The following is a 17,195-nucleotide window of genomic DNA, read 5'->3' as shown; positions in this document are numbered from 1 at the left end:
TAACACGTATGTCTCCCCTACTTGATGGGGACTCTGTGTGAGTGTGTATAGGCGTGGCTCACCTTTGGACACTTAGGACCTGGCAGAGTTGTACTGAATATATATTGATTACATGATCTCTTTGCCACATTTGGGGAGTTTCACAGAATATTCATAGACTGTGATGACAAAGGTGAGTGTTTATATTTTATACTGCTAGGACAACTAAGTCAGAGACAGGCTAAGTGTCTCACCAGACCACAAAACAAATCAGCACCAAGCAAAGAACCTGGCATGTGGCAACAACTCCCTGGACATTCAAAGGAAGGAACAAACTAGGGAACAAATGAGTGAATAAAAACGATAATGAAATATCAAGAGAAAGGCACATTCTTATCTTCCCCCCTTTTTGGAGAAATCTAACCATTCAGTCAACTAATATTATCTAGATGAATCTCCTGTAACAGGCTGGCAAACTATGGCCCATGGCCTGTTTTGGTAAATGAAGCTTTATTAGAATACAGCCATGCTCATTCATTTACCTGTCTCTGGCTGCTTTTGCATGACAATGGCAGAACTGAGTAGCTAAGACCTAGAATGTATGGCCAGCAAAGCCTAAAATATTTATTATTTGGCCTTTATAAAAAATGTCCTATTGCAGAGATTTCTGGAGAAAAGAATCTTCCTTGGTGATGGTTGGTTATATTTCACACCTAACAGCTAACTTAAGATACCATTCTAGAACCAAGAGTCTTCAAAAACGGTTATTTCATGATACCAGCAAATCTGACTAACTTGAAAAGTTTTCACTGTTTCTTAAAATTTATAATGTGGAAATCTTCATTCTTGCTGAGGCAGAGAAATGATAGCTTAGTCCGATACTGTCAATTACCACCTCCGCAAGTGAAAAAAATAACCAAGAGAAAAGAGCTACAATTAAAATGTCATTCTGTTAGGTGAAGAAAGTATGGACACAAAGAGTGGCTATAGCACTTTAGCAGTCTGCAAAAGAATGTCAACATTTTCAGGTCTTTAGCTAAAATGTGGCTGCAAAATGCTGCTTTGCATTATCCTGACTCCTACCCCAAAAGACTGAGGAAGCAAGAGTACAGTGGCCGAGAAAGATGGGTAGGAATACTAGCCCAGCCCAGAGGCTGCTTGCTTATGAGTCCACTCTTTGAGTGACCCCCAGAGGCTGCTGGGTTTGCCTTGAAGCTCACCTGGAGGAGAGTGTAGAGCCGGGTGAGGGCTGCTTGCTCTCCGAAGCCCTGTTCCCAGGGGAACTGTGGTCGCTGTCACCATGGTTGCTCCAATGATTGGCCTCTTCCTCAAATTCTTGCCCAGACATAATCCTTTCGATCTCTTCCTCTGATATCTTTGATAAGGTATTGATATATGTTAGACTGAATGCTCAGGATGCCCTCTGTTCCTTTTTTAGGACTGGGAACTTATTTAAACTTCATGGGGATTCCTAGAACTCTCTAGAGAGAAAACCAAATTTCCTCCCCTCCACCCCCATACTTCAGGTCTTTCTCTCATAATCTTAGGACAGCTTGGCTGCTTGCCTTCCAGCACTATAGCTCACCATAGCCTTCCTTTTGCCCATTTCCCCTCCTCTCAAGCCACAAAGCCTCTAGGCTCCTCATCATTCCTCTTTGTCCTTCTTCTAGTCTTTCCTACTGTTGAAACACCACTCTTCAATAGCAAACTCCTACTTGCCCTTTAAGATCCAATTCAAATGTCACCTTTGTTTTGAATCCTTCTATTACTAAGCACAGACAGACTTTTACGTCTTTCTTCTATCCACTCATATAATTCCGTGTATTTGAGACATAGAATAGCATAACAGTTAAGAGTTTGAATTTTACAGTCAAATCACCTTTGTTCTAATCCAGGTTCTGCCACTTTCTAGTTGTACCATCTAAGAGCAAGTCATATAATTATGTAAACCTAAGTTCCTTCATCTATATAGTGGAGAGAATAATAGTAAGTATCATATAGGATTGTTGTGAGGATTAAATTAGTTAACATATTAACACATGTTTAGAAAAGAGCCTAGCAGATAGTAACTATTATAGAAGGTTGACAATGATATCTTCATTACCACTGGATAACGTATCACAAAAATATTCCCAATAAGACCTTAGGCTATGACAGAATCTAGAAGAAAGCAGTACTCAAATAAACGCATGATGGATAAATGAATAAATGCCCACTTATTAAGTACTGACTATATACCTTTACACAAGTTTTCTTAGTAAGAAAGACATTTCTAAGCCTATTGAATAAAAGAAATTATAGCTCCAACAAGCAAACTGACCTGCCCATGTCTGAGCAGGAGTTTGAGGAAGAGGCCAGAGCAGCCATGTATGCAGTCCACTGCTCTAACTACAATGCCATACAGGGAATGGACAAACACTTCTTCCATAAAGTGTTTAACCCAGGGTTGAGGCCAAGGTGGCTAAAGTCAGCACACAAAATCAGAGTGAGTGTTGAGTAGGAAGAATCAGATGAATTTTTGCTTTTTGTTCCTAAGAAAAGCCTGGGAGGACATTTTCTCCCCAAGTCTATCTGACTCAAAATTGCATACTTCTTTGTTGCAGCAGCCTATGAGGGAACCTAGGGCTGCTCCAGCCATAAACACAGGAGACACTTAGAATTGGAAGTCAGCCAGCACAGAGGACTTGGAGGAAAAATGAGAAATGTTTACCTGGTGCTCAAGCTGAGTGATTGGTTTTAAGTAGCTTGGACTGTATATTGAATTAGAGGGTTTGTCTTTTTTTATTCAGTCACATGTAGCCAGGAAAAAAAACCCCAAAACCAAACCAACCCAAATCTTTTTTCTTAGAAGTCTGTAGAACACAGAACATTGTTTACATTTTATGAGACACGTGAAGACAAATGGTGCCATCAAATTACAAAATATCTACTGAGGCCCTGAATGTGTAGCCTCAGTGATGGTGGTGAAAGCAAGACCAGAACATGGAGGGCATGAGAGTACTTGAGTTTGGTGAGAAGGGCCAGTTATGGTAAAATCACGCTGATCCTGGCTGGACTCAGCTGGACTGTAGCAGTCCCTCCCTGTGGGTCCCCTGGGACACTAAACAACCACTAATGCATTGAACAGGAGATGGGGCGTGTGGGAGTGCCTGAATCTGGGTTTAAATCTCATCCACATGTCCTATCTGGGTACTTACTGTTGAGCAAATCATTCAAGTTCTCTGAACCTTAGCTCCCTCATCAGTAAAACAGAGGTAATAACACTCCCTCTTAGCTCCTGGTTCCCTCACTAGACGCTGGAGCAAACCTCACTATCTTACAGGTTTATGTCAGATAGACTTGGAAGGTTAATGTAAGATAAAGTTATTAAGTGCATGAGCACAACAGGTCCTCAATAAGTGGAAATTCTATTCCTTCTAAGTACAATTAAGGACTTGGAGATAATAGCTCTCTCTTCCTAACAGACCACCTAGAAACAGAAAAAGACTAAAAGGAAAATTATATGCCCAGTATCAAAACCACAAATGCAATGACAGATGAAACAGATTTTTCTGCGCATCAGCTTCCTCAACTCTGGAGAGAACAGAGAGTCTGTAGATGTAAATGACTGAAGATCCCTTGGCATGACAAAGGAACATTAGGTAATACTGAGGAAGGTTTTTCATTGAGGAAATGCTTAAGAATTCTTCCCAATGGATAAACTTTCTATTGTATCTAAATATAAAAAGAATGAATACAAATAAAGACTATATGTGAAAAGCCCATAGCTAGTATCATACCCAATGGTAAAAAATGGAAAGCTTTTCCTCTAAGATCAGGATCAAGGCAAGGATGCCCACTCTTACCACATTTATTCTAGATATTACTGGAAGTCCTTGCAGAGCACTAGGCAAATTAAAAAAAAAAGAAAGAAAAGCCATTCAAGTTAGAAAGGAAGAAGTAAAACTATTTCTGTTCACAGAAGACATAGTCTTTCTATGTCTTAAAGATGTCACCAAAAAGCTATTAGAACTAATCAAAGAATTCAGCAAGGCTGTAGGATACAAAGCCAACATGGAAAATTAGTTGCATTTTTATATACTAACAATGAATTACCTGAAGAGAAAATTAAGAAAGCAATCTCATTTACAATAGCATTAAAAAAGAATAAAATACTTATGAATAAACTTAACTAAGGAGGTGAAAGAAATTAAAGACACAAATAAATGGAAAGACATCCTGTGTTTACAGATTAAAAGACTTAACATTGTTAAAAACTACATACTATCCAAAGTGTCCTATAAATTCAATGCAATCCCTATCAAAATTCCAGTGGTATTTTTTCTGCAGAAAAAAAAAAAATCCTAAAGTTCATATGAACCCCACACAGCCAAAGAACCCCACACAGCCAAAACAATCCTGAGAAAGAACAACAAAGCTAGAGGCCTTGCATTTTCTGATTTCAAAACATATTACAGAGCTAAAGTAATCAAACAGTAAAGTGTTGGCACAGGACAGACATACAGATCCCCCAAATAAGCCCAGACATACAGTCAAAATATCTTTGACCAAGTTGCCAAGACTACACAATGGGAAAAGGAGAGTCTCTTCAACAAGTGATGCTGGGAAAACCAGCTATCCATATGCAAAAGAATGGAATTAGAGTTTTACCCACACTATGTGCAAAAAGCAACTCAATGGATTAAAGACAAACATAAAATTTTAAAAATTCCTAAAAGCAAACATAGAGAAAAAGTTTCTGGACACTAATTTTTTTTTTTAATTGAAGTATAGTTGATTTACAACGTTGTGTTAGTTTCAGGTTTACAGCACAGCGATTCAGTATTTTTGCAGAGTCTATTCCATTATAGGTACAAGATAATGGGTATAATTCCCTGTGCTACAAAGTATTATCCTGTTGCTTATCTATTTTATATATAGTAGCTCATATGTATTAATCCAATAACCCTAATTTATCAATGAATTTGTGACTATGACACCAAAGCAAAAACAGACAAATGGAATTACATTAAACTAAAGACTTCTCCAAAACAAAGTCAACAAAGTGAACAGGCACCCTCCAGAAAATTTTTACAAACCATATATCTGATAAAGGTTAATATTCAAAATATATAAGGAGTTCCTACAACCCAATAGTCAATTAAACTAATCGGCCTGATTAAAAAATAGCAAAATACTTAATAGACATTTCCCCAAAGAAAACAAATGAATTCCCAAAAGGCATATAAAAAGATGCTCTATGTCACCAATCATCAGGGAAATGCAAATCAAAGCTGTAATGAGAGATCACCTCATACCTATTTGGATGGCCAGAATCAAACAAACAACTACACAAACAAACAAAAACTCCCAAGAAAACAAGAAGTGCTGGAGAGGATGGGGAAAATTAGAACCCTATGCACTTGGGTGGGAATATAAAATGGTGTGGTGACTACGTAAAAACAGTATGGAGGTTTCTCAAAAACTTAAAAACAGAATTACCATGTGACCCAGTAATCCCACTCAGGTATTTATCCGAAAGAGTTGAAACTAGGATCTTGAAGAGATATTTGCACTCCCATGTTCACTGTAGCCGAGGCCACTGTCACTACAGCCAAGAGGTAGAAACACTCTAACTGTCCATCAGTGGATGAATAAACAAAATGTGCTATGTATTACTTACAATAACCAGGCCGTGGAAGCAACCTAAATGTCCGTCAACAGAGGAATGGATAAAGGTGTGGTACACATATACATATACACGGTGGAATATTATTCAGCCATAAAAAAGAATGAAATAATGCCATCTGCAGCAACATGGATGGGACCCAGAGACTGTCATACCGAGTGAAAGTAAGCCAAGGAAAGACAAATATCATATGATATAGCTTTTATATGGAATCTAAAAAAAAAGTACAAATGAACTTATGTAGAAAACAAACTTATGGTTACCAGGGGGATAATGGGTGGGGGAAAAATTGGGAGACTGGGACTGAGAATCTCCTACACTAGTACTTATCTATAAAATAGATAACTAAAAAGGGACCTATTTTACAGTACAGGGAACTCTACTCAACACTCAGTAATAGCCTATAATGGGAACAGAATCTAAAAAAAGAGTGGATTAATTCACTTTGTTGTACAACAGAAACACAACATTGAAGATCAACTATACTCCAATAAAAATTAAAAGCAAAAACCACAGAGCAAAAACAAAAAACCCAAAATGTGCTATATACAAAAATGGAGTATTACTCAGCTTTAAAAAGGAAGGAATCCTGTCACGTGCTACAACATGGATGAATCTTAAGGACATTACGCTAAGTGAAATAAGGCAATCACAGAAGGACAAGTGCTGCATGATTCCACGTGTATGATGTATCAAAAGTTGTCAAACTCTTAGAAGGGGAAAGTAGAATGATGGTTGTCAGGGATTGGGGGGAGGGAGAAATATGGAGTTACTATTAAAGTTTCAGTCACAAGCTTTAAAAAAAGTTCTAGAGATTTGCTATACAAAACGTGCATATAGTTGACACTACTGTATTGTACACTTAATTTGTTAGGGAGGTGTATTTCATGTTATATGTTTTTATCACACAAAATAGAGCAGATATGAATGCAGACTGAAATATATTAATTTGCAAGACATATACATGATCTGAATAAATGAATAGAAGTTTTGATTAAACAGAGACTCCAACTGAGTGCATATGTATACCAGGCTCACATGACAGAAAACCCTCCCATACATCATCAGTGTATGTCTTAAGACAATTCTGAATTCCTGTCTTTCTCTCATTCCCCCACATTCAACTGGATAACTCCTACCAATTTTACCTATTAAATATTTCTTGCATCTATTCCCTTTCCTCAATCTGCACTATTACTGCCCTACTTGAAACCACAGTCTGTATCTCTTGCCTGGACTTCTGTAACATTCTCCCCCTGCCCCCTGCTTTTTTCTTGGGGGGGATTACATGGTATGTGGGATCTTATCTCCCCAACTAGGGATAGAACCCACATCCCCTGCAATGGAAGCATGGAGCCTTAGCCACTGGATCATGAGGGAAGTCCTATAAAACCCTTTTAACTGCTTTTTCTTTGCCACGAGTTTCACCTACCTTTAACCCAGCTCTTCACAAACATGTCTTTCCCACTAGACTGAGTTTACAGTACAGGGAGTCTGGTAAACAGTAAGTATTACTGAGTAAATGTTTGTGGGACTGAATGTGTATTACCTTCCTCACTTTACAAATAAGGCAATGAACTTTAGGTGGAAATACCCTTAACAGCATTGAATAGCTAAATAGTCTTGCTGATTTCTGCCAGACTAACTACAACCCACAACCTTAAGTGACTGACATAAAAATCCTCTGGGAAATTCCCTGGAAGTCTAGTGGTTAGAACTCCATGCTGTCACTGTTGAGGGCCTGAGTTTAATCCCTGGTCAGGGAAGTAAGATCCCACAAGACATGTGGGCAAAAAGTTAACAAATAAATTATCCTCTGGATGCTTTAGAACCAGAATTGGGTTCACCTTCTGTAAAAATTCTTTAAGCAAGTTGAGGGATCACAAGAACTTTAATCATTATCTTTCATATATTTAAGATTTGCAAAACACATTCATACCCAGGTTCTAAAAGCAGTTTAACAGGAATGAAAGTAAAGTTGGCTCCCCACCAGAAGCAGATAGGAGGATCAAGGTAAGCAGCTTCAGGAGCATCTGGAGGCTTCAGCTTCCAGGGTGCACCACATAGAGTAAGACCCAGAACTCACCTGGACTGGCCCAATGCTCTTATTCCGGCCTCCAGGCATGCCATCTTCTCTGATCGCTGGAAGTAAATATAAAATAGTAAGAAGCATGCCCACAAAAGACTAGGCACAAAAAGAAAACTTATTTGGCCAAAAGCACAAGGTAGTAATTGGTGAAGCTAAGATTAAAACACAGGTCTTTCTGGACCCGAAGCACATATTCTTTCCATCATAGGCAGCAGATACTTTTGGGCTTCCAAGGCACTGGATACACACACTGTATACATTCAATATGCTCAACAAACACGGTGGCATTATTAGTAGTCCTACAGCTACAAATATCCCACCAGGATGATGAATTTGAAAGCCTTGATAAATTCAAGAAGGTTCAGTTCAGTTCAGTTGCTCAGTTGTGTCCGACTCTTTGCGACCCCATGAATCGCAGCACGCCAGGGCTCCCTGTCCGTCACCAACTCCTACAGTTTACCCAAACTCATGTCCATCGAGTCAGTGACGCCATCCAGCCACCTCATCCTTTGTCGTCCCCTTCTCCTCCTGCCCTCAATCCCTCTCAGCATCAGTCTTTTCCAATGAGTCAACTCTTTGCATGAGGTGGCTAAAGTATTGGAGTTTCAGCTTCAGCATCAGTCCTTCCAATGAACACCTAGGACTAATCTCCTTTAGGATGGACTGGTTGGACCTCCTTGCAGTCCAAGGGACTCTCAAGAGTCTTCTCCAACACCACACTTCAAAAGCGTCCATTCTTCGGTGCTCACCTTTCTTCACAGTCCAACTCTCACATCCATACATGACCACTGGAAAAACCATAGCCTTGACTAGATGGACCTTTGTTGGCAAAGTAATGTCTCTGCTTTTGAATATGCTATCTAGGTTGGTCATAACTTTCCTTCCAAGGAGTAAGCGTCTTTTAATTTCATGGCTGCAATCACCATCTGCAGTGATTTTGGAGCCCCAAAAATAAAGTATGACACTGTTTCTACTGTTTCCCCATCTATTTCTGGAGACAAAAAGAATATTTCCATTTTTAAATACAATATTTTTACTTTCAGGTTAGGTTATCCAATCTATAAAATCCTTAGGGCATGGTTGGTTGACTGTAAAGGTAAAGGCTCCAAGCCTAACAGTTACCTGGGATAACTGAAAGGCTGACAGGAAGTTCATTTTCCTTAAAGCAGACATCATTCTTGGTCTTAGAAGAACACACATTTCAACTTAGACAAACTTGAGTCTAAATCCCTGTTTTTGCCAGGTCTGAGTAACTACAAACAAGTTTCTTCATCTCTCTGAATTTCAGTTTTACAGAAAAACAAAGAGGAATATTAGAACCTGTCTTATGGGGAATTGTGAGGGTTAGCTAATTTAGCTAAAGTTCCAAGAACAGGACTTGGCATTTCCTGGTGGCTCAGAAGGCAAAGAATCTGCCTGCAATGCAGGAGACCTGGGTTTGATCCCTGGTTGGGAAGATCCCCTGGAGAAGGAAATGGCAACCCCACTCCAGTATTCTTGCCTGGGAAATCCCATGGACAGAGGAGCTTGGTGGGCTGCAGTCCATGGGGTTGCAAAGAGTTAGATACGATTGAGTGACTACTTTCCACTTATGAAGTAGGAGGTAACAGTCTATTTTAAAAGGCTACTGTGAATTGGGGGCAAGAAACATATACAGCTAGATATATATTATCTAGAGACATGATGGTTGTTCTCTTTTAACCTAATTTCAAGTTCTAAACATCTTAAAATTCCTTTGCTGCTGTTTCAGGGCCAGTGACAGTCTTTAGACACTTCTATTTCCAAAACTGGTATCTCACACATACCTTTGCTTCAGCTCACAGGTACAGAACAAAAATCTATCACTGGCAGGTATAACACTGAATATTTCTCACTTGATGTTTCACTCTCAATGTCTTGGAGATGAGGAAGGAATTCAACATGCTTTCTTTCTTGTTTAAAGTGCCATAAATTTAAAAGATTTACATCTTATCAATTTCTTGCTCTGTTATTTAAAAACTTGTGTTGTCCCTCAATCCCACCTGGAGTAAGAAACTCATATACATGTTAGGTGGTGTCATGTGTAAAGTTAACCCATGACTAAAGTATTATTAGTATTATCACTCCCACTGAACAAATAACTCTAATGCTCAGAAAAATATTCTCCTTTGGGTGATAGAAACTAAATATTAGAATAAAGATTTGGAGCCCAGGCTATGGGTTAAGACCAACTTTCTTTCCACCACTATAATTTCCCAAAATGTGTGTGCATCCCACTGGAGAAACATAATTTTAGGTTGTGCATAGATAATGTCTTAATTATACACTTATCCTAATGTGCATTAAAAAAAAATACTGATTTTCCATTCACTGAAGTGCTAAAAACTACTTGAAAATTCACTTTGATTTTTTAAAAAAGATAATTTAAAGAACATAAAATAAACAATAGTACTGGTTTAATCAGAGATGGTAACATTTGCTAAAATGGCATGAAACTGCCTAAAGTGTGGGCAACAACATTATGTGTCATAGTGCCTCTGTTAAAACAAAAATTTGGCTCATACTTTAAAACCTATATCATACTCAGATCTATTGATCCTCACAACAACCTTAAAAAGTATATATTAGAAGTGTGTTTTTTACATCTGTATCTCCTTTGCTACAGATGTAAAGAACAGACTTTTGGACTCAGTGGGAGAAGGTGAGGGTGGGATGATTTAAGAGAATAGCATTGAAACATGTACAATACCGTATGTAAAATAGATGGACAGTGTAAGTTCGATGCATGAAGCAGGGCACCCAAAGCTGGTGCTCTGGGATAACCCAGAAGGATGGGGTGGGGAGGGAGGTGGGAAGGGAGGTAGGAGGCGTCAGGATGGGAGGGACACACGTGTATACCTGTGGCCAATTCATGTTGCTATATGGCAAAAACCATCTCAATATTGTAAAGCAATTATCCTCCAATTAAAATAAATAAATTAAAAAATAAACAGCAGTGCATGCACGCACGCACACACACACAAAGTATACGTTAATATCCTATGCAGTTTAAACAAAAAGGGACTGGTTCACGGTTACTCAGTTAAGAACTGATAGAGCAGGGATTTCCATTTAGGTCTTCTTATTCTAAAGCTGTACTTGTTCCTTGATGCTACACTGAGTTAAGAGCAAGTTTTTCAGCAGGGCTGAGTCTTTCTGGTAGTGAACTTACTTAAAACAACAAAACAAAGGGCTTTTGGGTAGGATCACAGAAAGAGTTCTGCTGCACCTCTCATCTAAACCTAAGAGAATGGCATCAGCTATGGTTCTTCTATCTGCTCAAAAGAAGCACAAATATTTTTCCTGCTCTAGAATGCATTCCTCACCTGGTTAGGCGTTGGCAGCCAACCAAACCCAGAAACCAGAAAGACAGACACGAAGCTAACTACATCAAATCCCTGCTCAAAATCCACTGGGTTTATTGTGGTCTACGGGTTAATTAAATTCAAGTTCCCTTGCTTGGCATTCAAGATTCTCTGGGATCTGGTTCTTATGGGACTCTCCATTCTCATCTTATGCCATAAATGTTACATTGTACCTATAGAGAACTGTTAGTTCCTGAATATGCCATGCTGTTTTACAACACAGTTTTGCCTCTGAACATATTGTTGCCTCTATTCAGCAAGAAACTTTATAGTGGAAAATCTGATGACATCACCTTACCCAAGTGAGACCACCTGAACTAAGTGGTCCAAGGTAACATGACCAATAATAGGACAAACTTATACCATGTACTCTTTTTAATTTTTAAATTTATATTATTTAATTTTGGCTGTGCTGGGTCATGCTGCACAGGCTTTTTCTGAGCACAGGCTCAATAGCTGTGGCACAGGAGCTTCGCTGCTCTGTGGCATGTGGGATCCTCCTGGATCAGGGATCAAACTTCTGTTTCCTGTATTGGCAGGTGGATTCTTTACCAATGAGCCACCAGGGAAGCCCATCATGCACTCCTGACAGGATGTACTACAAGGACACAACACTGCATTTGTGGCATTCTCACCAAAACTGCATCAAGAGCAACCTAACTGTGAGAAAACTGACAAACGCAAACTAAGGGACAGTCTAGAGAATAAATGATTTTAGATGAGAAAAGAATAAGGAACCACTTCAGACTAAAGGTGATTAAAGAGACCTATAAACTAAATACAGTGTGTGATTTTGCACTGGCTCCTGGATTAGAAAATAGAAATTGCTACAAGGGACATTGGGATAACTAGTGAAACTTAGATAGGTCGGGCAATTAAACAATAGTATTGTTGTTGTTGTGCAGTTGCCAAGTCATTCCCGACTCTCTGCGACACCAGGAACTGCAGCATGCCAGGCTTCCCTGTCCTTCACTATCTCCCTGAGTTTGCTCAAACTTACATCCATTGAGTTAGTGACACCATCCAACTATATGTCTCTCGCTTCTCCTCTTGCTCTCAATCTTTTCCAACATTGGGGTCTTTTCCAATGAGTTGGCTCTTCACAGCAGGTGCCCAAAGTATTGGAGCTTCGATTTTAGCACCAGTTCTTTCAGTGAAAATTTAGGGTTGATTTCCTTTAGGAAGGACTGGATTGATCTCCTTGCAGTCCAAGGGACTCTCAAAGAGTCTTCTCCAGCACCACAGTTCCAAGGCATCAATTCTTCAGTGCTCAGCCTTCTTTATGGTCCAATTCTCATATCCATACATGACTACTAAAAAAACCATAGCTTTGACTATAGGGATGACTTGTCAGCAAGTGATGGCTCTGCTTTTTAACACACTGTGCAGATTTGTCATAGCTTTTCTTCTAAAGAGCAAGCATCTTTTAATTTCATATTAATAGTACTATGTCATGTTAAATCTCCTGATTTTGATAACAGTGCTGTAATTATGTGAGAAGCGAAGGGGAATCAATCTTCAACTTACTCTCAAATAGTTAATCATACACATTAAGGAAGAGTGACCGAAGCAAGAGTCATTTTTACAAAGCTCTTTAAGTTTCTAAGGAGTTTGAGCTTCTTTTCCTTCACGATTTCTGCTCAAATATTTTCTCTCCCTCATAGTACTCCATTGTTTCTCCTGGTCCAGTGACATGGCAATGCCACAGCATCACTATCTCACAATGTCCTACAAACACCAACCTCCTCCAAGAAGGTTGACTTGGAGGACTTTTGAACTAGTTACCTAGCAAGTTATGAGACAACAAAGCTAAGGGAATTTTATATTTCCACAAAACTACTTAACTGATATGAATTTCCCATGCGGCTCAGTGTAGTTTCCTCTTGCCTCTAATGATTTTAACAATATTCCCCTCACCCAACTTCCTATCCGGTCTCCCCTATCCCTGACCAACCACACTCAATTCATCAAACCAGGAAGCATCCTACACCAAAAGGGATGTAAGAGAAAAGTAAGACTTGGTCACAACCCTTGAAAGGATCACTCAGTAATGGGGAGAACAGACAAAGAGCACAAGGTGATCATTACTATGCAGAGGGCAAAAATGGGTTACAGAAGTTCAAGAAGGTCATCAGGTGAGTGGGAGGTAGTGTCAGAGAAGGCTTCTTAGAAGATGTTACAAATAAAAACTGAGTGAATAAGTCAGGTGATGAAAAAGGGGGTAGAATATTCCAGGAAGATAAAACCAAATGTGCAAAGCTGCCAAAACATGAAACATCCTTGAGTTCTTAAGAGAACTGCATATGTGGGAAGAGCACATAATTCTTCCCCCTACAGGGAAGGGAGGAAAGGGATGCCAGAGGAGTCTTGAAAATTATTCCGAGGACTCCTGACTTTACCTAAAGACTGCAAGATGTGTGAGGAAAATGTGTATTGGGGGCACTCAGGTAGTAGTGGGGATGAAAAGAAAGGATCCAGCCTCTACTTCCCACCATTATTTAAATCTCCCTCATTGACTTGTTAATTAATTTCCTGACCAGCCAATTTTGAGTTCTGAAAAGATATCTGTGTCAAAGATGGGGGACAGAGACTGAGGGTACACATGGCAGCTGTATTTTTTAATAGTTAATCTTTAAAATTTGAGGCCAAGTTTAGATTTATAGAACAATGGTAAAAATAATAGAGAATTTCCATATACTCCTCATCCAGCTTTCACTTCTGTAAACTAAGCTTACATAGCCACAGACCATTCATCAGAACTAGAAAATTAACTTTGGCACAACACTATTCACCAAAGACTTTATTCAGATTTTCCTAGTTCTACTAATACCCTTTTCCTGTTTCAGAATCCAACCCAGGATCTCACAATGCATGTAGTTGTCATGGTTCCAGAGTCTCCTCCAGTCTGCGACAGCTTCTCAGTCTTTATCTTTTATGACCTTGACACTTTTGGAGACTTTTGTAGAATGCCAGTTATTTTGAAGAATATTGCTCGATTTGGGCTTTGGGGAATGAACCTCTCCATCTCTGTGTGTGTACATGTGCACGTGTGCTCTTCTCAGTGATCATATTGGGGATACATGATGTCCATGTAAACACATTCATGTTACTCTTGATCTCTTGGCTAAAGGATATCTGTCAGAATTCTCTACTGAAAAGTACTATTTTTCTCTTTGTAATTACTAAATATTCTGAGACTTCTAAATACTCTGATTCTGTTCAAATCTATGGCCTCTAATTTTAGCATCCATCAGTAGATCTTGCCTATAGCAACTACTGTGGTGCTCTAATGGTGACTGTCCATCTCTCTTATTTTCTCTACACTTACTAATTAGAATTCTTCAGTAAGGAAGAACCATCATTTCTCTATTTACTCAATACGTTTTATCAGTATGAACTCATGGATATTTTATTCTTTGGATTATAAACTAACATATATCTATATCTATAGCACATTCTAACTTTTTGGCACCACAAGATGCTCCAGACTCATCTTATATATTCCCTGCCTCAGTCCTAAAGTCAACCAGTTCTCCAGGGAGTCCTGACTCCTTTTACTGATATTAAGAAACCAAGGCGTGGATACTAGGTGTGCTCATTACTCTTGGGGTTGTAACTGCTTCTAGCCCTTCACAATGCCTAGAGTCAGGCAATATATGTATATATATAAAATTCATGTATCTACATAATAACTATTTTTTTAAATCTATCTAAACATGAATCCATGTTACAACAACCTCTGAGTCTAATCTAGCATCAGAGGTTTCATTCTAGCCTTCCTCTTTCCTGATTTATAACTTCTTTCCCTGTTGTGAGAAACTCAACTCTCATTATCAACAATGTATTTACTTATGTGTTCAACCCTAGTATACAAACAAAGTAGTGAAAGAATTCCTAAACCATAACCTTGAGAGAATCAAATTTATAAATCAGAGTGCTTTGTTTGTATACAGTTCTTTTTGTCTTTAATTTTAATAGTATACAGTCAAAATGCTATTTCCCAAGGCTAGCTCTTTTCTTCTTCATTCTTTTCAATGAGTCTTTGTGATTTATTTTTATTACCAGTTAGATTTGCCATAGCCTACAGTTCATTTCCTCCCCCTTCCATAATGGTTGCTCAAAAAAATTATATGCAGTAAAATTCACTTCTTTTGCGGTGTTCAGTTCTATAGGTTTTGACAAGATACATAAAATTATGTGTCAAACACCATAGTTCTATTGCCCCCAAAATACTCCAATGGCAACTGCAATTTTAATTCTGCTTTCTCAGCACCAACCAGTAGGTGGCAGCGTTTCTCTCTGAGACAAAGCCTTCACTATGCAACTGAGCCTGCCTGCTTGGCATGCAAATAAACCTAGTAAGGCAGCTTTACATCCCTCACACCTCCTGTGTCATTTTCTCCTAGATATGGTTAGACGATTTCTGTGGGTAAGCTTCTTCTTCTCTGAAACAGGCAAATTTGGCAGGAAGCCTCAGAATCTTAACACACTGAATTAACAGTATGGTTCATCAGAAAACAGTCAAGGGAAAAAAAAAAAGAAAACAGTCAAGAAGGCAACCCATAAACATGCTCTGATAAAACTCAATGAAGGCATGGCTTCCCTGGTGGCTCAGATGATAAAGAATCTGCCTGCAATGCAGGAGACTCAGGTTCAATCCCTAGGTCAGGAAGATCCCCTGGAGAAGAGTATGGCAACCCACTCCAGTATTCTTGCCTGGGAAATCCTACAGAGGAGCCTGGCGGGCTACAGCCCATGGGGTTGCGAAGAGTTGGACATGACTGAGCGACTAACAGTCCCACTCTCTCTCTCAATGACAGCAACAAAGGAAGATGAGAAAACTGGAGACCAAAATCAAATTAGATAAATATGAGACACATGAATGACCAGACTCTCTTTTCAAGACATTACTTGTTTGGTATTGGGGAATTTCTATATGAGTAAACTGACAGTAGGGACAGGAGAGGATTTTCAGGGAGAGGAAGGACCCCATGGACCAGCATTTCCTGCATTAGCCAGTGAATTCTTCACCACTGAGCCACCTGGGAAGCCCGTATCTCTCACCTTTCTTCGTAATAGCCAAGTTTACAATTTTAAAAACATACACAATTTAAAAAACCAGTCTGAAGGATATCTGAGTGTATCTACAAAACCAAAAGTTGAACAATTCATTAAATCTGACTAATCCCCACCCCATACTACTACTCTGAGCTCCTAATACCTTGCTGAGTATTTTATATACACTGTCATATTTAACCCTCTAGAGAGCTCTGAAAGTTTCATCATATCATTATAAAGGTAAAGATTATTGAGCATTAGAGACATAAAACAAACTGTCCAAGGTCACAGATCTAGTCTGTCACCAACCTCTGCCTCCTGAATCTGGGCTCTTTTACTGAACTACATTGCACCACTCTCCACCCTCCATGAGAATACTCCTAGAGTTCTGACACTGGCTCTCTCTTCTGTATCCAAGTTCTCTCTCTCTGGGTGATTTCTACCCACTAACAAAACTTTACTACCTCTATGCCAACAGCTCCACAAACTTCTACTGGTAGGCAGGGCTTGTCACCTCAGTTCCAATCCAATTTATATATCCAACTTCCTTAGTGGACATCTATGGGTGTCCTTCTCAGGTACTTCAAATTTAGCACCTACAAAGGTCAATATTTTGCCCCACTCTTTATTAATTAATTTACTATTAATGTGAATCTTCAGTTTCAATTTCTAGTAAGGCCAAATACTCAGTATGTCACCAATTCCTACGAGGTGAGCTTCTCCTACATCTCCCCATCCATGCCATCACTTTCCCCCCTTCCCTTTCTTCTGGACCCTTCTAAAAACTTTCTAGGTGGTTTTTCTGCTTCCATCAGCCCAATTCATTCTTCAAAGCTGCCCTCCAGGCCAACTTCCTTAGAATATTGGTTTATTTGTGCCATTTTAGGCTAGTGGCTCTTGGAAAACTTGCCAATAAATCCCTAATTCTTCACCAACTTGGATGCAGATTTCTGGGCATGTCTAACCTGAGTATGCCATGATTCTACCAAACAGAATGCTAACACATTCAAGGGGACCT

At 39.2% G+C, this 17,195-nt stretch overlaps 1 protein-coding gene across 5 annotated transcripts in view; it reads right to left on the bottom strand.

Moving 5' to 3' along the window:
- The window catches only part of NR6A1 (nuclear receptor subfamily 6 group A member 1), a 216,853-nt gene that overhangs the window by 18,805 nt on the left and 180,853 nt on the right, over positions 1–17,195 (bottom strand). For all 5 annotated transcript variants that reach the window (XM_069582499.1, XM_069582500.1, XM_069582501.1 and 2 more), the window contains 2 exons: positions 7,734–7,789; positions 1,200–1,354 (listed from right to left, as the gene is read on the bottom strand). In XM_069582499.1, coding sequence (XP_069438600.1) covers positions 1,200–1,354; positions 7,734–7,789 — 211 coding nt within the window. The remainder of the gene's footprint in view (positions 1–1,199; positions 1,355–7,733; positions 7,790–17,195) is intronic.

This window comes from Ovis canadensis, chromosome 3, assembly GCF_042477335.2.
Source record: "Ovis canadensis isolate MfBH-ARS-UI-01 breed Bighorn chromosome 3, ARS-UI_OviCan_v2, whole genome shotgun sequence".
In the NCBI taxonomy this organism is placed as follows: Eukaryota; Metazoa; Chordata; class Mammalia; order Artiodactyla; family Bovidae; genus Ovis; species Ovis canadensis.
Note: the sequence above shows the minus strand (reverse complement) of the source record. Positions and strands in the feature narration are given on the sequence as shown.